Source organism: Nyctereutes procyonoides, unplaced genomic scaffold, assembly GCF_905146905.1.
Source record: "Nyctereutes procyonoides isolate TBG_1078 unplaced genomic scaffold, NYPRO_anot_genome, whole genome shotgun sequence".
In the NCBI taxonomy this organism is placed as follows: domain Eukaryota; kingdom Metazoa; phylum Chordata; class Mammalia; order Carnivora; family Canidae; genus Nyctereutes; species Nyctereutes procyonoides.
Window position 1 is genome coordinate 9,086,523 of NW_026575042.1, and position 21,087 is coordinate 9,107,609.

Below are 21,087 nucleotides of genomic sequence, written 5' to 3' on the forward strand. Positions count from 1 at the left end.
CCAGGAAAGTTGGGGCGGGGTTGAGGGGTGTCTAAGTCTCCCACTTGCAGCATCCAGTTGTGTGTGTGTGTGTGTTTTAATATTTTATTTATTTATTCATGAGAAAGACACAGGCAGAGGGAGAAGCAGGCTCCATGCAGGGAGCCCGACGTGGGACTGGATCCCCGGCCTCCAGGCTCATGCCCTGGGCGGAACGAAGGCAGGCGCTAAACCGCGGGGCCACCCAGGGACCCCCAGCATCCATTCTTTTAGCGTCTTCATTAAGCCTGCCTGGACCCCTGCAGGAGGCACCCCGGAGAGCAGCACAACCCATGGTTTCAGACCACAGAGCTGAAGTCGAACTGCTCCGTCGGTCTGGAAAGCGGCCGTCTCTCCGCCAGCCCTATACACCGCAACGGCTTTTAGGTGCTTCTCCCTCACCTGCGAGCCACCGGCCAGAGCCACAGACAGCATCAGCCACACGTGAGCGAGCAGCTCGACCGCGGTTTCACCACCTGCCCTTGGCTAAAGGGGAAGAGGAGGGACATCCGCCCGGTGGGAGACGCTTCCGGAAGTGACGTAGGAGTGTCAACATGCAAGATGGCGGCCCATCACCGGCAGAACACGGCAGGGCGGAGGAAAGTGCAGGTATGGGAGTCCCGCTCCTCGATCCCCCGGACGCGGCCTGCCGCCCGGCGCCCACCTCCGGCTAACAGATGCCTCGAGCCGCGGTCGGCTAGGGTAGCGGCGTGGGGCTAGCGGGACGGGGCGCGGCCGGCGGCGAGGGGTGGGGCCGCGGCGCTAACGGCTTGAGGAAGGGGCGGGGGGCGCCTGGCTGGGCCCTCCGGGGGCCCTGTCCCGGGACCCTAGGGTGAGCGGTTCCGAGGTCGGGCTTGACCGACCCTAGCTCTCTGGCAGCCTTGAGTTTGCGGGATCTGGATGGACTCGTTTCCCGCCCACCTGCCTCCTCCTTCCCTTGCTTTTCTCCCTGTCCGCGTCTGAGCGGAGGCCTGCGGACACTTCCCCGGCGGGCCGGCAAAACGCCTGTGCGGGGGCGTGGCGGGGCGGCGGGGCGCAGAGGGCCCTGCGGGGTTTCTGCGGAGGATGCGGCACGTGGGAGCCCTCCGCTTTTTTTTTTTTTTTTTCCGGAAGCTTTGTCCCTTTGAGATGGAAACGACGTGGGAGTGTGCTGGTGTTAGTGGGGAAATTATTTTTATTAATTTTTTTCCTCTTCGTTGTGCATCCTCGATTCTTTCTTTTCAGTTTCTAAAGATCTATTATCCAAGGGTAAAGAGTTATCTAACCCTTCTGTGTGTTCTTTCTTTATGCCTTCGTGAATCCACCTTTATTTGGGATACCATCAAGAGTTAGTGCTGCCTATTATTTTCAGCGGTGCAAGGAGTAAAAGCCCTATTACAGCTGTTTGCCTGCAAGTATATTGTATATGGGAGCCAGTGACTGTGCATCTGTTCATTAAGCGTTTACTGAGCACTTAGTTTAGTCACGAAGATATGCAAAAAATTGTGACAGTATAGGAATAAAGATCTCTTTATGAAACACAGCATTATATGTAGTTCTACAGGTGGAAATAGTTTGTTGAGTAGGTAAACAGGACAAAGTGATCCTTCAGTCAGGTAACCCCAGCAATGGCTGTAGGCCACTGTCTTCTGGGCAGTTCACTTACTTGTTTTATTGATATCATTGATCACTACAATGTCCCAGGCATTCACTAGGTATCTTTGAATTGAGTGAAATTAATAAGAATCTAAAATAGCTTACCCTGTTAGGTGATTTTTAAGTACATCAGTAACACAATCCCAGCATCCAAGCCAGGTGGGTGAGAATGTGTGCTGTGCACTAAAATGTAAATCAAAATTGTCTTAATTGTATTATAGACACTAGAGTGGTACACTCCTTAGGTAGTAAGGAGAGTTAATCAGGCATTCAGTTTCTTGCATTTAAATTTAAAAGGCCATATAAAAGTATAAGATGAGGAAATGTAAATTCACCACAGTGTGTATGGAAAAATTGAGTTTTTTAATAGCTGAATGTGAGCCATTACACGTTGAATGAGGGAAATAATTCCATTCTTTCCTGGTCAGAGTACAAAACTAGTTTGGGGTTCAGCACTTAGTACGTTGTTCTTGATAGGTCTAACAATCAGATTGGTCAAGTAACAATTTCCTATGAAGAGTGTCAAAAGAAGTAAGATTAGCCTCTGAAGAGAAGATTCAGTAAATCGGGCAGCCCCAGTGGCGCAGCGGTTCAGCGCCACCTGCGGTCAGGGTGTGATCCTGGAGATGGGGGATCGAGTCCCACATCGGGCTCCCTGCATGGAGTCTGCTTCTCCCTCTGCCTGTGTCTCTGCCTCTCTCTGTGTGTGTGTGTCTCTTATGAATAAATAAATAAAATCTTTAAAAAAAAAAAAGATTCAGTAAATCTTGTTAGCTGCTTTCAGAATTTGTCCCCAAGGTATAGGACCAACCTGAGAAGCTACGGAGATTGATTGTATCTCAGTGTGAGAGAGAACTTAAAAAAATATATATATATGTATATATATATATACTTTTTTTATTAGACTTCAGTTTGCCAACATACAGCATAACACCCAGTGCTCATCACCCAGTTACCCCAAGCTCCCACCCACTTCCCCTTCCACTGCCCCTTGTTCATTTCCCAGAGTTAGGTGTCTCATGTTTTGTCACCCTCACTGATAGTTTCACTCATTTTCTCTCCTTTCCCTTTATTCCCTTTCACTAATTTTTACATTCCCCAAATGAATGAGAACTTTTGTTTGTATCTCAGTGTGAAAGAGAACTTTTGTTATGGAAGTGTTTTTCAAACTAATGCACAAGTTAGTGCAAAAAACTCCACAAACAATACAAAGGTAAATAATAATTGTCCTCTACTCTTCAAAGATTGCTACTGTAGATGATGTGATATATAATCCTAGACCAGTTTTTTGTTTTGTTTTGCTTTTTGTTTGTTTGTTTGTTTTTTTTTACTCTGAGCACTGTTGGCATGTTGGGCTGCGTGATTCTTTAGGGGGGTGGGGAGAGTCTTATGCATTATAAGTTGTTTTTCATCATCCTGGCTTCTGTCTACTAGATATTAGCATATCCCCAGTGTTGACCAAAAATAACTAGATACTTTTCAAATGTTTGCTAGGGGGTAAAATTGCCCTTGGTTGAAAACCAATGTTCTATACCTTTTGTGCATGTGTACCAACTTACGTGATTTTTTTTTCTTTTTTACGCTACACAAAGTCATAGTATATATTGTTCAGTATCTTGCTGTTTGTCAAAATTTTAAATACACATTCCCATTGACCAAACAATTCCTCATCTAAAAAATTGTTTTAGGGATCCCTGGGTGGCGCAGTGGTTTAGCGCCGGTCTTTGGCCCAGGGCACCATCCTGGAGACCGGGGATCGAATCCCACGTCAGGCTCCCGGTGCATGGAGCCTGCTTCTCCCTCTGCCTGTGTCTCTGCCTCTCTCTCTCTCTCTCTCTGTGACTGTCATAAATAAAAAAATAAATAAAAATAAAAAAATAAAAATAAATAAAAAATTGTTTTAGAGAAGTGCGTATGAGGGGCCCCTGGGTGGCTCAGTTGGTTAAATGTCTGCCTTTGGCTCAGAGGCTCAGAGGCTCTGGTCTTGTGATTCCAGGGGAGGGTCCTGGGATCGGTCGCGCTATGTGTCACGCTCTTGTCGTTGCACTCCCTGCTTAGTGGAAAGTCTCCCTGTGCCTGTCCCTCAGCTTGTGTGTTTGTCTCTCCCTCTCCCTCTCTCTTAGGTGCGTGCACACCCTCTCTATTAAATAAATAAAATTTAAAAATTTTAAAGTGCATATGCGTATCTCTTTCTCTAGTTCAGGAGTGTTTATTTTAGGATTTCTGTCATTGTGAAAAAAAAATCTCAATGTCCATCAATAGTCACTTCGCAGATAAATTAAGTACACTTATGTAGTGGATTAATTTGCAGTTGTTAAAAAGATAAGCTCGATCTGTATTATTAAAAAGGAAAGGTGTCCAGAAGTCAAAAAACAAGTCAACATAACATAGTCCCATTTTCACAAAGGAAATAATGTGTCTTTAAAAAGTCTGGAAGGCTATTTATTAACAGTGATTATTTCTATGTATTAGATTATGTGATTATGGGTAAGGCAAAAAATGGGATGTATTTTATTTTAAAATATATGTAAACTTTTATATTTTTGAGCTTTTTACAACATTCTTTGTTTTTATAAATAAAATCTTAACATTTTGGAAAAACTATATATGGCTACATAAATATATTTTGCCTCTTGGCAATCAGTGTCTTGTACCAAAAGGCAGTAGCCCTGAGCCTCATTATTAAATTGTAGGCCAAAAAGAACCCTTGAGACTTATAATATTTATAAATAACCAGTGGAGAGGGGTCCAGATATACTGCTTATTAATTATAGACATAATGAAGAATGAACACATGTCCTACTGTCCTCAACTTCTAAGCAGCCTGGAGGTGAGTATGAAGGGAAGGAGTGGATTTATGATAGGCAGAAATATGATGAGACATTCAAATGTGTGAATTCAGATATGTGCTGTAGACTTTTTTTCCTGATAATCAAGGTGTCAAAACAAATCATTTCACTCTTTGGTGATCCTTACTGTTATGGTTTTCCAGCAACCAAAGTCTGTTGGCTGGCTCACTCTCTTTCTCTTTCTCTCCTTCCTCCTTCTCTGTCCTTCTCCCTTTCTCTCTTTCCATCTTTCCTTCAACAACGGCCTCTTCTCTCACTTGCTACAGAATTGTCACTGCTATTCTGGTATAGGAGCAACAACCATGCCCTAGTACCCAGGGATGTTTCAAGCATACACATACTAGGCCTTCTGTAACGAGATTCTTTTCCTTGGAAATGACCCCAAGTCCAACTTACCAGGCTCACATAATAAAAGACATGGCATTGGCTCAGGTAAATGAAAAGTCAAAGAGGTAGTGCTGGTTTCATGCAAATCTTGAACCAGCATGTTTACTGTGACTCTAATCTAAGAAGTGTTATAAAGTCAGCTTTACTATTGGGCTGCTTATGAGATCTTCTATTCCCAAACTCCCAGCTCTATACTTTCCCTCTTGGTGGCATGGTGTCTGTCCCATTCCAGTCTTCATGTCCTCTCATGCAGTATTCAAGGCTACAGTCTCATAAGTAGCTCTTGTACTCTCATGCAGTATTCAAGGCTACAGTCTCATAAGTAGCTCTTGTACATTTTCTTCTAGGATTTGCTTGCGTTGAGGAAAATATTGGGAGCAGAAATGGGGGATGGAGAGGTAACCAGCAAAAGTCTCTTCTATCAGTAGTTACCTTCTTTCTTTGCCAAATATTTAGTTATTCCTATTCAGAGTTCAGTATGGGTCCTTATTTCTGATTTAGAATCCCAGTTCTGGGTTGGTTGTTTAATCTTTGAGACTTTTTTTTAAAGGAAGTAGAATGATGCCAAATCCTGGCTTCTCAAATTAGCTGTATGTCCAAAATGAGTTACTTTTTATGTAGGATGGGTAGTAAAAAATTTATACCAATGTGATGGCATCCATTGGAACAGAGGTTAGTAAACTGCCTCTAAGGAGTCACATGGTATTTTAGGCTTTGCAGGCCACGATACTTTGTCATAACCACTCAATTCTGTGATTACAACGTGAAAGCAGCCATAGACCATACCTAAATGAATAGGTGTGGCTATGTTCCAATAAAACTTAGTTTACAAAAATAGGCTTTGACCTGGATTAGGACCATGGGTGGTTTTTTTACTAACCCCACCCCACCCCAGACTAGGAGTAGTCACACTAGAAGATGTCCTGTTTTTATCTGCAAGATTGTTTTTTAGAATACTTCTTAAAATCAGCACTCTTGTGGGACACCTGGGTGGCTCAGTGGCAGAGCATCTACCTTTAGCTCAGGCCATAATCCTGGGGTCTTGGGATCGAGTCCTGCATCGGGATCCCTACAGGGAGCCTGCTTCTCCCTCTGCCTCTCTCTCTGTGTCTCTCATGAATAAATAAATAAAATATTTTTAAAAAATCACTCTTGAAATTAGGTACAAGTAGAAAGTAATGGTTCACAAGATTGATCAGGGAAAACCGATGTGAGAATTAGTAATATTTGGCCAATTTTTCTTGGCCACATTTAGCCTGATTTAGCCTGATAGCTGGAAATAGCCTTACACAAAAGAGCTATATGATTCCACTTCCACTTAAAGAATGTTATAGAACAGACAAAACTAATCCATGGTGAAAAAAGTCAGATCTAGATTGCCTAGGAATGGGGTGTAGAGGTTGGGATGCAGAGGAGGGAACTTTCTAGGGTAGTAATAATGTTCTTTGTGTCTTGGTAGAGGTCTGAATTCTATAGATCCATATATTTGTTAGACGTATATATGTACTTTAAGATTTCTACATTTCATTGTATGTAAATTTTACCTTAAAGGAGCCATAAATAAATAATAAACTAGATATGATATACATGTTGAAGTACTTAGGGGGAAGTGGTATTGATGATGTGCAAGTTACTTTGAAAGGCATTGAAAATAACAGATCAAATGGTTGGATGGGTATGGGATAAAGCGAATATCAACAGTGTCAATTGTAGAATAGATGTGGATATATGGACATTTGGTGTGTAATTCTTTCAGCTTTTGTATGTGTTCAAAATTTTCATAGTATAATGTTGGCAGAAAATAAGCTTTAAAGGTTTAAAAAAAATGGTTAGTGATAAGCAGTAGAAGAAGGGAGAAGTGAAATTTTACTTGTGGTGGTCAGAGAAGGCCATGCTGAGAAGCTGACTTTAGAGTAAGGATCTGAAGGAAATGAGATTGCCATCTGGAAGAGCATTCCAGTGAGAATATCAGATGCAAAAGTCCTGATTGGGAATGTATCCGCCTTATTTGTGGAACGCTAATGATGCATCGTGACTGGTGTGGAGTGTGGGAAGAGGAACGGGAGATGAAATCAGAGAGGTAACTGTAGGCCAGATCTTTTAGAGCACTACAGGTCATAGGAAAGGCTTTGGCTTTTGCTGTTGAGTGAGATGGGAAGCAGTTGGTGAATTTGGAGCAGAGGAATATATATGATATATATATATGTTTTAATAGGACCAGCCTGGCTGCTGTATTTAGAACAGACTGAAGGTGAGGGAGGGTAGAGCCAGGGGGACCAGTAGCTATTTAAGAAATCCAGATGCTGTGGGATAGTGCTGCACACAGGGTGGTGAGAAGTAGTTACATTTTGGAAGACTAGACTTACTGACAGGATATGAGATGAAACAAACTGAAATAACAATGGGCACCAAGGTTTTTGACCTAAGAGACTTAGAAGACTTAGGTTGCCATTAAGTCTCCCCTCAGTGAGAGAGACTACAGGAAAAGCTAGTTTGGAGAGGACTGTCAGGAGCTTGGTTTGGGCAATGCACAATTAAGATGCCTGTTAGACATCCTAGTGGAGGTGAGTCAGCATGCACTGGGGAAGAGGGGAGGGCCTGGGGAAATAGCCGAGTGCCTCCATTGTGGGTCTGAAAGACTTCGAAGTATCCTTTCTTTTCGTAAAGAGATTGTGAATTTTGTACTTATTCCATGATATATCCATATTTGTTTTCATATAAAAAATTGTTACTGTTAGGTAGAATTACACACACACCCCCAAAGGAAATGCCCATGCCCTAATCCCTGGAATTTGTGAATATGTTATATTGCATGATAAAAAGGACTTGCAGATATAATTAAGGAATTATGAATTTGTGAATATGTTATATTACATGATAAAAAGGACTTGCAGATATAATTAAGGTTATAGACCTTAAAGAAAGGATTATCCTGGATTATTGCAGTAGGCCCAATTTCATCCTGTGAACGCTTAAAAAACAGAGAATGTTCTCCTAGTGGATGCAAAAGTCAGATTTGAGGCACTAGAGGGACCCTCTTTTCTAAGAGGGGGCACAGAGATAGTATGAGAAGAACTGCAGGCAGTCTCTGGGAGTAAGGTTGGACCCCTGGCTGATAGCTGGCAAGGAAACAGGACCTTCAGGCCTACAACTTGAATGAGTTTGGAGGTCAACTCTCCTAGAGCTTCTGGGAAGGAACTCAGACCCGTCAACACTTGTCGATATTAGCCTTGTGAGAGCAGAGGACCCACCCAAACTCATCCTGGACTTATGACCTTCAGAACTGTGAAATAATAAATGAGAGTTGTTTAAAGTCACTAAGTTTGTGGTAATTTATTATGTCGGCAACAGAAAATTAATCTGATTATCATGAAATTAAAATAATCAAGGATAGTTTTTCTTCTGATTGCTTATACCCTCTGGCACATTACCAGTAACTCTAGGGGTGTTTTAGCTTGTAATACAGAGACAGATAACATAGAGATCATGGATCATCCCTACTATCTGATTTCTTTATTTTGGGTCCCAGATGGAGAAATTAATCAAACAGTGCTTACTAAGCCAGCTACAAATACTTAAGAATGTAACCTGACTGTATACTTGCTGTTGGGGCACCCCCATATTCCTGTCAGTCCCTTTATGTGTCTCTTCCAAAATGCATAGCTCCTACTGAAGGTCTGGCTTCCTGCACCTTGCAGAGTTCTTAAAGGTGCCCTCTGCTCTTCCCTTCCCCCCACCTTTCTAAGGCAAGTCAAAAGGGTCCTGTAGGAGTCTTCATCTTCTCTGCCTTTGCCTGTACTCTTGACTGTCTAAATGAGGTTTTTCTAGGATTTTGCTCACTCATTCATTATTTCTATCTTCAGCACTTTGTTTTTCTTTCACTTACTTCCATTTCTTCTGCCTGCAAAGCTTACCTGTATCTTGGGAGGGAAAAGCAAACTTCACTTAACTTGCTATGACTTCTCTTATATTCTTTTTCCACTAGAATGAAAGCTCCAGGGGCATTTGGGTGGCTTAGTTGGTTAAGTGTCTGCCTTCAGCTCAAGTAATGATCTTGTGGTCTTAGTTCGAGCCCTGTGTTGGGCTCTGTGGTTAGCAGGGGAGTCTGCTTCTCCTTCTCCCTCTGCGTCTACTCATGTGCTCTCTTCCTCACTCTCTCTCAAATAAATTAATAAAATCTAAAAAAGAAAAAAAATTGGCTGTAGATAAAAGAAAAATAGGATGCGGTTCTTTCAACAAATATTGGTGAAGCACCCACAGGCTCAATTTTAAACACTGAGGAGTTTGTGCTTGAGCACAAAAGTCTTCCTAGAGCTTTCATTCTTTTTTCTTTTCTTTTCTCTTGCTTTCTTTTTCTTTTTCCCAGCAAGGAGGAAGAGCAGAGGGAAAGGCAGACTCCCCTTTGAGCAGGGAGCCTGACACACCCCCTTTTTTTTTCTTTAACAAGTTTTTAGGGGCACCTGGGTGGCTCAGTTGGTTAAGCATCCAACTCTTTTTTTTTATATAAATTTATTTTTTATTGGCGTTCAATTTGCCAACATATAGAATAAAACCCAGTGCTTATCCCGTCAAGTGCCCACCTCAGTGCCCATCACCCAGTCACCCCCACCCCCTGCCCACCTCCCCTTCCACCACCCCTAGTTCGTTTCCCAGAGTTAGGAGTCTTTCATGTTCTGTCTCCCTTTCTGATATTTCCCACTCATTTTTTCTCCTTTCCCCTTTATTCCCTTTCACTATTTTTTATATATTCCCCAAATGAATGAGACCATATAATGTTTGTCCTTCTCCGATTGACTTATTTCACTCAGCATAATACCCTCCAGTTCCATCCACGTCAAAGCAAATGGTAGGTATTTGTCGTTTCTAATGGCTGAGTAATATTCCATTGTATACATAAATCACATCTTTATCCATTCATCTTTCGATGGACACCGAGTAAGCATCCAACTCTCCATTTCAGCTCAGGTCACAATCTTAGGGTCATGAGATCAAGTCTCTCATTCGGCTCCATGTTGGGCATGGAACCTGCTTGGGATTCTTTCTCTTTCTTCCTCTCCCTTTGCTCTCCCCGTCCCTTGTGTGCACTCTCTCTCTCTCTCTCTCAAATAAATAGTAAATTTTGTTAAAGATTTTATTTATCTATTTGAAAGAGAGAACATGAGCAGGGGAAGGGCAGAGGGAGAGGGAGAAGCAGACTCCCCACTGAGCAGGGATTCCCAACGTGGGGCTCAATCCCAGGATTATGACCTGAGCCAAAAGCAGACATCTAACAGACTGAGCCACCCAGACATTCCAAACAATAAGTTTTTAATGTGACATGTCTTAGAACGTATCAGCATATACAGTTCATCTTCATTCTTTTTTTCTTTTTTTTTTCCTTTTTTTTTTTCTTTTCTTTTTTTTCATCTTCATTCTTTAATGACCACCTAGAATGGATAATTTAGTCATTTCCTTTTTGAAGATACCGTTACTATTTTGTCCATCATGCTAAAATTTACTAAAAAAAAAAATTAATAGCAGTTAAAAAATAGTAAAGGTCTTACAAAAGTAAACAAAACAATAAAGATCCGTAATATAGAATACATAAAAGGTGAAAGATCAGTTTCACATCTGACTGATGGGGCTTTAAAAAGGAGCAGAGAAACAGAGGTCATTATTAATGACTTGATGCAAGAAAGTTTTCCAGAGCTGAAGTGCCACAAGCTTCTAGATCGAAAGGGTTTTCTTATGCATAGCAAAGTTAATGATAAATGGACCAAGAAATAAATAAAGCAGCAAGAAATAGAGAAGATTCTAAAGACTTGGGAGTGAGGAGGAGGGTGGGCATGTGGCAGTACAGGAAATAATGAAAATGAGATTAGAATGGAATGAAAACAGAACAGCATTAAATTCAGTGTCAACACTGGGTGCTGGATTACAAGTCAAAGCAATGCCTTTAGAAGCAGAGGGGTTTTTCCTACGTGGACTTCTTCACTCAGCCAAATCAAGTGTAAAGGTAAAGACTTTTTTAGGCTTGCGAGGCCTAAGTCACCTCCTGTGTATCTTTTCCTGTGTTAGTTTCTTAAGGTCCTGGGAATGTGCTTCAGCAAAACTGAGGAGTGAACACACAAAGGAGAGGTTGGAAATCAGGAAACAATAGCTATAACCCAGCCCAGAAGAGCAGTAAAGGGAAGCATCAAAGGTGATAAGTGTGGTAGCAGACAGAGAGGGCAGCCCGCCTGGACCAGAGTGAAAAGATGTGTGTTTCTGAGGAAAGACTTCTGGGCAAATGGGGTAGTCCGGGGTCTTGGTAGAATATCTCATGTGGTGCTGCAATTAAGGGGAGTTAAAGTAGAGGAAGGCACTGAAGAAGGAAAGAAAGGGAGAATACCAGGGAAAACAAAAAGCTCTCTAAGAAAAGAAATGTAGAGACACATGGGTGGCTCAGTGGTTGAGTGCCTGCCTTTGGCCCAGGGCATGATCCTGGCGTCCCGAGATTGAGTCCCACACCGGGCTCTCTGCATGGAACCTGCTTCTCCCTCTGCCTGTGTCTCTGCCTCTCTATCTCTGAGTCTCTCATGAATAAATAAATAAAATCTTTAAAAAAACATTTTTTTAAAGAAAGGAAATATATTCATAATATAGTTCTTGTCTAGTCAGTTGATAGCAATTGCAATGACAAACAGCGTAGTGCTGGTGATTTATTGACCCCAAAATTGTGATACATCTGTATCAGAAGAGTAGAGGGAGGAGTTAGTCCAGAGCTAGATCCCAGTCTACCATAGCCTGAGTAAATAGATACTGTCTAAAATGTATAAACCAGAAGGTTGCAGGATAAGCACAATATTTTGAGAAATGCAGTAACTCTTCAGAAACAACCAGGAGCTAAAATTAGTTACCCCTAGGAATTAAGACTGGGTACGGGGAGTCTTACCCAGACAATAGGGAGATAGTTTTTCATTAGAGTGCTTGCCTTTGGCCCAGGGCATGATCCTTTCAGTACTACAGTATTTGATCTTCTGAATACAGGCAAGAATTACTTAGACAGAAATTAAATTATAAATTCAAAAAACTAACATGTATCCATTGTAAAACATCCATACCATATAAAAAAGGCACAAGTGAGTGACAGTCACCATAATTCCATCACTATGGAATAACTACTGGTAGTTTTATAGATGTATATACTTCCAAACATGTATTATTTTAAAACATACATTTAATATTCTGCAACATTTTTACAATAACTATTATACACTACTCTATTGGACCATACATATTTCTCTTAAAAAAAAAAAAAAAAAACACATCATGGCTTTCTTCCCGTATTGGTCAGTCTAGATCTACATCAACGTTTTTAAAGATTAAATAGCATTCTCATTTATAAGATGTGTGCCAAAATTCACAACTAGAATACTTCTAATTCTTTACCATTTTTAATCATAGATCTGTAGTAGATACCCTTGAAGAGGTAGGTGTGAATTTGTTTTGCTAAGAATTACTTTCCACCTGGGATGAGGGCCTGACAATCGTGTTGGTATTGTCTGATCTTTCCCATTGGACCAATCAGATAATCTCCCAGAAATTTGAACATTAAGATTCCTACGTGCAACATAGTTTCCACTTAGAAGGGTACTGAGAGAAGTAGACAAGGGGCCTTAGAGTCCCAGAGAAAAAGAGATTGAGAGAGATTGAAATTGACATTGAAGCCTTCTTGGCTCCTGCTGGCTCTCCAGTGTCTGATTCATGCAACAATATTTATTAAGTGTCTTTTCCATGCCAGACACTATAATGAGATACAGTGGTAGAAGGAACAAGGCAGACAAGTTCCATACTCTCTTGAAGCTTTTATTCTAAGGGAAAAGATATAGCAAAAAAAGAGAAATACAGAGTGTGAAGAACCGTGGAAGAAATAAATAGGGTAAGTAATGGTGGAAGGAGATCGGAGGATGCCTTTCAGAAGAGGTGACTTCTCTGCTAAGTAAGACCTAAAGGGGCAGGATGAGCCAGACAAGGTAAAAGCCAGGGGGAGGTATTCCTGTGGGGATCATAGAGGTGGGGGATGTTCTTGGCACAAGGAACAGTAAATTCAGAAGCCCTGAATAGGTAGGAAAAAGCTTGATGTATTTGAGGAACAGAACTGAGTTTGGGGTAATCCTCATGAAAGAAGCTGGGGGGCGGGGTTAGTTTGAGGTGAGTGTAAAGATGCAGGGTAGATCCAAAGCACGTGAGGAATTTGGGCTTTAATGAAGTGAAAAACATTTAGAAGGCTTCAGAGAATTGCCACGAAAATATTTTTTAAATGTCTCTTATGAGTCATGACCATCTTTCCTGCCCTTGGGTTCTGATAGATATCCTTATATCTTTATGTTGAATTCTCTCTCTCTCTCTCTCTCTCTTTTTAATTTAAGCTGGTTTCAATATAAATATCTCCCATAGTTACCCATACCCAAAAGACTAGGCCAAAAACAATAGTCTTGTCTTTGTGCATGGAACCCTGGGCCTTTTCATGTTTTTATATATGTGTTTGTTAGCCATTTTCTTTTCTTCATAAAAAATTTCCTCTTTGTGATCTTTATTCCTCTGTTAGGCTTTGACTTTTTCTTACTGTTTTGTAAAGACTCTGAATGTTCTCAAGAGTAAATTTTTATCTTTCATATTTATTTCACTATTTTCCCAGTTAGATGTTTACCTTTTAACCTTGTTCATCTTATTTTTTGACATTCAGATTTTTTTTCCCTGAATAACAGCTTTATTGAGATAAAATTTACATGAGTTCACCCATTTAAAGTATATGATTCAGTGCTTTTTAGTAAACACAGTGTTGTACATTGACCACCATTTCAGAACCTTTTGTTACTCTGGGAGGAAGCCTCACACCCATTGGTATTCACCCCCATTTTCCTCTCTTCCTAGCCCCTGGCAACTGATTTACTTTCTCTCTCTGTAGATTTACCTTTTCTGGACTCTTCACATTAATAGATTCATAAAATAGATGGCCTTTTTTAACTGGTCTCTTTAACTTACCATGTTCTTAAGGTTCTGTCAATGTTGAAGCCTGTGCCAGTACTTCACTGCCTTTCATAGCTGAATAATATTCCATTGCACAGATATACTGTATCTTATTTATCTCTTCATCAGTTGGTGGACATTTGAGTTGTTTTCACTTTTTGACTGTTGTGAATAATGCCGCTGTGAGCAGTTGTGTACATTTGGAAGATTTTGAGTTGTGTTTGCCCAGAGCAGCATTGGTTTTTTTCTTTGAAAAGATTACCCTGTTTCTTGTCACATTAGTGGAACCTTCTCTGTGTAGAGGTTATACATATTTGCTTGTCTTTTTAAAAAAGTATTTTTATGATTGAATTGTTAAATTCCAATCTTCATATGCAAATTCATTTTGGTTTAAGATTTGGAGAAAGGATATAATTTTTCCCAGTAGAATCACTAGATGCTCCTAGATAATTTATTAAAGAGGTTATCGTGCCCCCATTGATTTGAAACACTACATTTGTATCAAAATTAAAACTTTGTAATAGGAAAATATGTTCCCAAATCTTGTTTTATTCTATTGATCCTGTTTCTTTTTCTATGTTTTGTTTGTTTTTCTATGTTTCTATGTTCCTGTTGTGGTATTCCATTGTAATTCTAGTAGCTTCACCTTTTAAGATCTTTAAAGAAAATCCTTTCATTTTTAAAAATGATTAGGTATTCCCCCAGAGATACTGTACTCTGTATTTTTCAACTTCTAGAAAGAAATCTGATAGGATTCTGACCAAAGTTGGGTTAAATTCACAAATTTAAGGAAACAATTATTAATTTTGAATCTTCCTCTGCTACAGTATGGCATGTCTCCTTTATTCAGGTGGTTCTTTTATGTACCTTGGTTATGTATCTTCCTTGTAAAATGTGCTTCTAGGTATTTACTCTTGTTCCTATTGTGAGTCCCAAACCCTCCCACCCCCATCAGTTTTTTAACTAGATATTTAATTGGATTAGAAACGTTTTGCTTGGGATCCCTGGGTGGTGCAGCGGTTTAGCGCCTGCCTTTGGCCCAGGGCGCGATCCTGGAGACCCGGGATCGAATCCCACATCGGGCTCCCGGTGCATGGAGCCTGCTTCTCCCTCTGCCTGTGTCTCTGCCTCTCTCTCTCACTGTGTGCCTATCATAAATAAAAAAAATAAAAAAAATAAAAAAAAAAAAGAAACGTTTTGCTTTTGGCTGCCTTTTTCTTATTTGTAATTGCTTTTGGTTAATTCTCTAGGGTTTTCACATGGAGCACACAGGCTGCCAACAGGAGCAAAACAGAGGGGAGCACTCTGAAGGAAATGTTGAGCATATTATAGGAGCACAAAACTTCATTTTGTTTGGCAGGTCAGATGAGGCCTTTTTGAGGAAACATCATCTAAATACATGTAGAGATTTGCCACAAGTGGGAGGAAGAGCTGCACAGAGGGGCCAGCACCTATGATGATCTGGAGGCACAGTATGCAAAGATCTCTAGCAAGTGTGCAAAGATCAGTGGCAAAAGTGAGGAAGGCACTTGAGGCCAGTCAAGGAGTTCAGATCAAATCATGAATCTGAGAGAGTAAACAGCTGAAAAGGCTTTTGAGCAGAGGTGAAACACATTCCAGTTTACATTTTTAAAAGATTCCCCAGCTGCTTTGTGGAAAATAGGTTCAAGACGGATAAGAGTAGGGAGGAGTCTGGTTAGGAAGCAGTTGCAATAAGTTAGCTTTATACCTGCTTATCCTGGCCTAGGCTATCCCATTAATGTCATTCTTCTCCATTTCTCAGCATTTCAGTCTCTACAGAATAAACTAACATTTTTGGTTGTTTTTGTTGAAAAACTTGAAAAACAAGTTTTATATTGGAAAACATGGGATTTTGAATTTCAGATGGGCTACTAGGTAAGCTATTGCATGTCTTACAAGTTTATAAAAAGCAAATCTGGACCTATTTATCAGGTTTCCTATGTTATTCGAGATGAAGTGGAGAAGTACAATCGAAATGGAGTCAATGCCCTGCAACTGGATCCAGCACTGAACAGACTTTTCACCGCCGGTCGAGACTCAATCATAAGAATATGGAGTGTCAATCAGCACAAGGTAAGCCAGGGATTGAGTTTTACATTTTAAATCTATACTCAGTAAATTTTAGTCTAATATGGCACCTTTCACAGTTTCAGGTCACAGTTTCAGGTTTAATCTCTGAGCAGTGAATTATTTTACACTGTAACCAGAATCCTGTAAGCCTCTGAGAAAAAACACCCCTGGGAGGGTATTCAAAACCACTTTAGCTAAACTCCATAAACTGGGTGTTTGATAAGCACTCTCTGCTACAAAGGAACAAAGAGATTTGTCTGGTAGGAGGATTACTTTCAGCAATTTATTTTTCTGTCTTAAGTATGTTCCCCAAAAGGTTCTTGGCAACCCTTTTTAGTGCTTTAAAAAAAAAAAAAGATTGAATATGCTTTTTTACATTTGTAATTAATCTGGAACAAACATTTGATTTCTTTATTTAAAAGTGATTAGGGTGCCCAAAAAATCCATAGGGCCTTATTAGATAATAGAAGGTTGATACAAAAAATATAAAGACAACATGCTCACTTCTTCAGGAGATTCAAAGTCTGTTTTTTTAAACAGAGAAAGGACTTAAATCTATGTAAAAATAAATCCTCATTCAAATGGAAAGGAAGGCTTTTTGTATTTTGTTCAGATGCCTGTATCTTGAATGACATAGGAAGATTCAGGAAAGGAGAAAGCATTTATTGCGCTCCTAGCTATATACCAGACACTCTTAGCACTTTCCTATCCAATGTGGTTTTAATTCTCACAACAACTCTTCAAGGCAGCTGTTATGATTCACTTTCATAGATGGGAAGACAGACTCAGAGAAACCCATGGTTAAATAGCTGGCAAGTGACAGAGAATTATATCCCAGTCTCACTTCAGAACGCTGGTGTTTGACCTTGTAGTTTTAAAAGTCTGTCTCTCTAGCAAGCTCTGCAAGTCTGACGTCCTGTCTGAAAAAGAGCCACTACTCTACACAGTTGCTGGATAATGTTTCTTCAAATGCACTTTGGTTCCAGGGGACTTTAAATTTTTTAACCAATGGAAATAGTGGTGGCCCAGTATCAAAAACATGGGAACTAAGAATACTATGGCTTTGAAATACTTTTTGGATCTCACATTTGAATCGCAATATCACCTTTCTGGGAATTGACAGTATTTCAAATAAATTAAGGAACTTGCTCACAAGAACTTAAGCCTGAAAGAATCTAGAAAGCTACCTATCCTGCCCTTAGACATCTTTTTTTCAGTCTTCATTTCATGACAAGACTGAGTAGCATCATTTCTCACGTAACTTATAGAGAGCTGTTCTCTTCACCCTTGAAGAGTCTTGAACTTGCCTGTGTTAGGTGTAGGATGTAACTAAATGCTCTTCTTTAAAGGGCCTCTCCTGGTAATTAAGCCAAGAGAGGAATGGAAGAATCTCAAGTTACTGAATTGATACGGTGGCATGGGTTGTGCCTCTTTAACCTTGAGCTTCCAGTTCTTCCGTGAAGGACTATCGATATTATGAGGAAAGCATTTAATTCAAAAGGTGAAAGACCTTAGGAAGTTAAGAGCAAAAATGTTCATCTCCCTCTGCAGTCAGGCTCAGCTCCTCACTACTGTCATCAGCAAAGTCTTCATTTCTGGGCCTGCTGTCTGCTGTGAGCCTTCACCATCACCCCGATCCAAATCCCTCCAGCCTGCAGATCTGCTCACATCCTGTCCTTCCTAAGAAATTCCTGCCTGCAGCACACTGTGTCATATGCAGTACCTTGCCCATATCTTGTTGCCTTCACTAACTTAAGAAATAAAAATTAAGCATTTGTCCTAGAAACCTAGGCTTTCATCAGTAATAAAACTCCTGAAACAAAACGTCTGTTCACGTCTGTTATATGGAAGCAACAAATGTTTGATGAAATTCTACTCTGGGGGCGCCTGGGTGGCTCAGTTGGTCAAGCGTCAGACTTTTGATTTGGGCTCAGGTCCTGATCTCAGGGTTGTGAGCTCAGGCCCCGCGTTAAGCTCTGTTCTGTGTGTGGAGCCTCAGTTCTGTGTGTGGAGCCTGCTTAAGACTCTCTCCCTCTGCCCCTCCCCACCCACTCATTGTGCACGTGATCATGTGTACACTTTCTCAGTTAGGTTGTCACATTAATTGAAGAATGTAAACATATCTATAATTTGTAATATATTCCATCCTGTAATGTAAACTAATAACATTCTTACAATTTTTCAATTTTAGCAAGATCCATATATAGCATCTATGGAACACCATACTGATTGGGTAAACGACATTGTACTTTGTTGTAATGGGAAAACATGTAAGTACCTCTTTGTATTATTGAGCATCTGGAAGTTTTTCATTCAATTTGATAAGCTTTTCATTTTTTATGTACTTTTTTTATTGAGTTTGACATACACACAGAAAAGCACACACACCTTGAGAACACAGATCAGTAAACTTTTATAAAGTAAACACTCATATCTAGATACAGAGTACCAGAAGCCCCCTTGGACTATCCTTTCAGTCACTCCCTCAAGCACCAAGATAACTCTTTCCTAAACACTATAGATTAGTTTTGCCTGCATTCAAACTATATATAAATAGATTTATAACAATATGTATTTTTTTAGCCTTATTAATATCAGATAAGTTGCTCCTTCAACTGGAGCATTAAAAAAAATTTGCCCTGCCTACTTAAAAAAATATTTGAGGGGTATCTGGGTGGCTCAGTTGGTTAGGCATCTGCCTTCATCTCGGGTCATAATCTCAGGGTCCTGGAATGGAGCCTGCATCGGGCTCCCTGCTCAGCAGAGAGTCTGTTTTCCCCTCTGCCTTTCCCCCTACTTGTGCGCTCCCTCTCTTGCTCTCAAATAAATAAAAATAAAAGCGTAAGTATAAATAAATGAAAAAATGTTTGAGGCAAAATACAGTAGGTTCTAGGAAGAGCATTTAAATATATATGTGTGTGCGTATGTCTGTGTGTGAACATTAATAGATACTTGAATTGGGGCGCAGCCTGGGTGGCTCAGCGGTTTAGCGTCCCCTTCAGCCCAGGGCCTGATCCTGGAGACCCGGGATGGAGTCCCACATCGGGCTCCCTGCATGAAGCCTGCTTCTCCCTCTGCCTGTGTCTCTGCCTCTCTCTCTCTTTCTCTCTCTCTCTCTCATTAATAATAAATAAATAAAAATAAAATCTAAAAAAAAATAGATACTTGAATTAATGTTAAGAATTTTATAAATAGGGATCCCTGGGTGGCACAGCAGTTTAGCGCCTGCCTTTGGCCCAGGGCGCGATCCTGGAGACCCAGGATCGAATCCCACGTCGGGCTCCCGGTGCATGGAGCCTGCTTCTCCCTCTGCCTGTGTCTCTGCCTCTCTCTCTGTGTCTCTCTGTGACTATCGTAAATAAATAAAAATTTAAAAAAAAAGAATTTTATAAATAAACAAACAAAAAAAGAATTTTATAAATATTCCAGCATATGTGTGTCTATGAACATTAGTTTGAAAGTATGTTGCATTGTTCTAAGTCTTTAAGATGGTAAAAAGTCTTACTACTCAGGGGTTTGTTTATTCTTTGCCTCTTCTAGTAATATCTGCTTCTTCTGACACGACAGTGAAAGTGTGGAATGCACATAAGGGATTTTGCATGTCAACACTAAGGACACATAAGGTAAAACAACAAATGTAATTTTCTGTGTCTCTAGTGTAATACCGAGATCTTGCTACTTTATATTGCTCATTTTCTTACTGATCTAGTAGATCATTGTATTCTTTTCTGTTACAGGATTATGTCAAGGCCTTAGCATATGCCAAGGATAAAGAACTGGTAGCTTCGGCTGGATTGGACAGACAAATATTCCTTTGGGATGTGAATACTTTAACAGCATTGACTGCCTCAAATAACACTGTCACAAGTAAGGTGTTTGAAAAAAATTTTTTTAAAGTGATTCAAGTTGACATAAAGAATGGCTTATGAAACATCTTTGATAGGTTTACATCAAGACAGTGATTCATATTTTGAGAGTGCTTCTACCTACAGCATTCTAGCCCCCAAGAGTGTGGTTGAACAACAAGGAGCTAGTTCCTCACAGCAGTCTAAAAATGGTAACTTCTCCAGGTGTAACCTGGTTATTTTTGTACATGTGCATGACTTAGCTCCTGGCTAAAGTGTAAGTTCCTACAGGGCAGAGGAATCTGTCTCTTATCACCACTTTGTACCTCCCACAGCATTGCCTGGTCCCTGGCCCAAAGCTACAATCTCAGCAGACACTGTTGATAAAGGTGCTGATTAATTGACAAAGTAGGCAGTCTCCGACTCTTAAAAGTGTTACTACGTCTTATGAGCCCTTGAGTTGACGGCCAGGATGGAACATACCCAAAGGAAAGAAAGAAAAGGCCTCCAATACCAGTTTTGTGGGACCCTTTCAGAGCCACTCTAAACAATCCATCCAATTTCAGAAGAGTTCAGAGAGGTTGGGTTCTTCTAGAGGCAATCCAGAGACATTCACAGCAGGGTAAGACCACAGGTGTCTCATCAACTAAGAGATCTTAGATTACCAGGTCAGACCCAAACAAGTCTAGATTTGAAAATCAGCCTCACAGTTGGCTTACCCTACTAGAGTCCTCTAGGCCTCAGTGTCAGAAGGGACTCTTAGGAGCACATTTTTGGCTAAACCTGGCCTAGGAAGTCTGTGTTCAAGATCTGAACTATCTAGATCCCAACATATAGGTCCAATTTGTCATGACTGTGAAATTCTCACAATGACAAAGCTAAAACAGTCAATATAACCTAGGATACGCCAGGAAGGGCGCATTAGGACACTGGTGTTTATAATTTCTTGAATATTGTTCTTCCTTTTTCCTCAGGAAGTATGCAAAGCTCTGAACACTACTCTTTCCTTGTTCTTGATATTTCACTGTGTATTATTGTAGTGATTCAGCAGCTGGTCCCTGCTGGGGGCTGTCATGACACATCACTTAGTTCTCTCTAGATGTAGTATCTGCCTCAAAGAGATACTAACAAGAGGGAACAAAGCAAAAGAAGTCAGAATTGTGCCAAGGCTTAGGGTTACAGATTCTACAACAGATCTGTCTTGCTTAGAATTGTTTAGAGAGATTATCACCACAGGTTGATAGCTAACTTTTATTGAGTACTTCCTACAG

At 40.5% G+C, this 21,087-nt stretch overlaps 1 protein-coding gene across 2 annotated transcripts in view; it reads left to right on the forward strand.

Moving 5' to 3' along the window:
- Window positions 1-559: 559 nt before the first annotated feature.
- WDR48 (WD repeat domain 48) overlaps window positions 560-21,087 on the forward strand; it is a 48,525-nt gene continuing 27,997 nt past the window's right edge. The window contains exons 1-6 of one of the 2 annotated variants that reach the window (XM_055321528.1): window positions 560-627; window positions 15,834-15,974; window positions 18,163-18,241; window positions 19,512-19,594; window positions 19,709-19,838; window positions 19,915-20,028. In XM_055321528.1, coding sequence (XP_055177503.1) covers window positions 580-627; window positions 15,834-15,974; window positions 18,163-18,241; window positions 19,512-19,594; window positions 19,709-19,838; window positions 19,915-20,028 — 595 coding nt within the window. In that variant the 5' untranslated portion in view covers window positions 560-579. The remainder of the gene's footprint in view (window positions 628-15,833; window positions 15,975-18,162; window positions 18,242-19,511; window positions 19,595-19,708; window positions 19,839-19,914; window positions 20,029-21,087) is intronic. The other variant, XM_055321527.1, reaches the window with a different exon arrangement.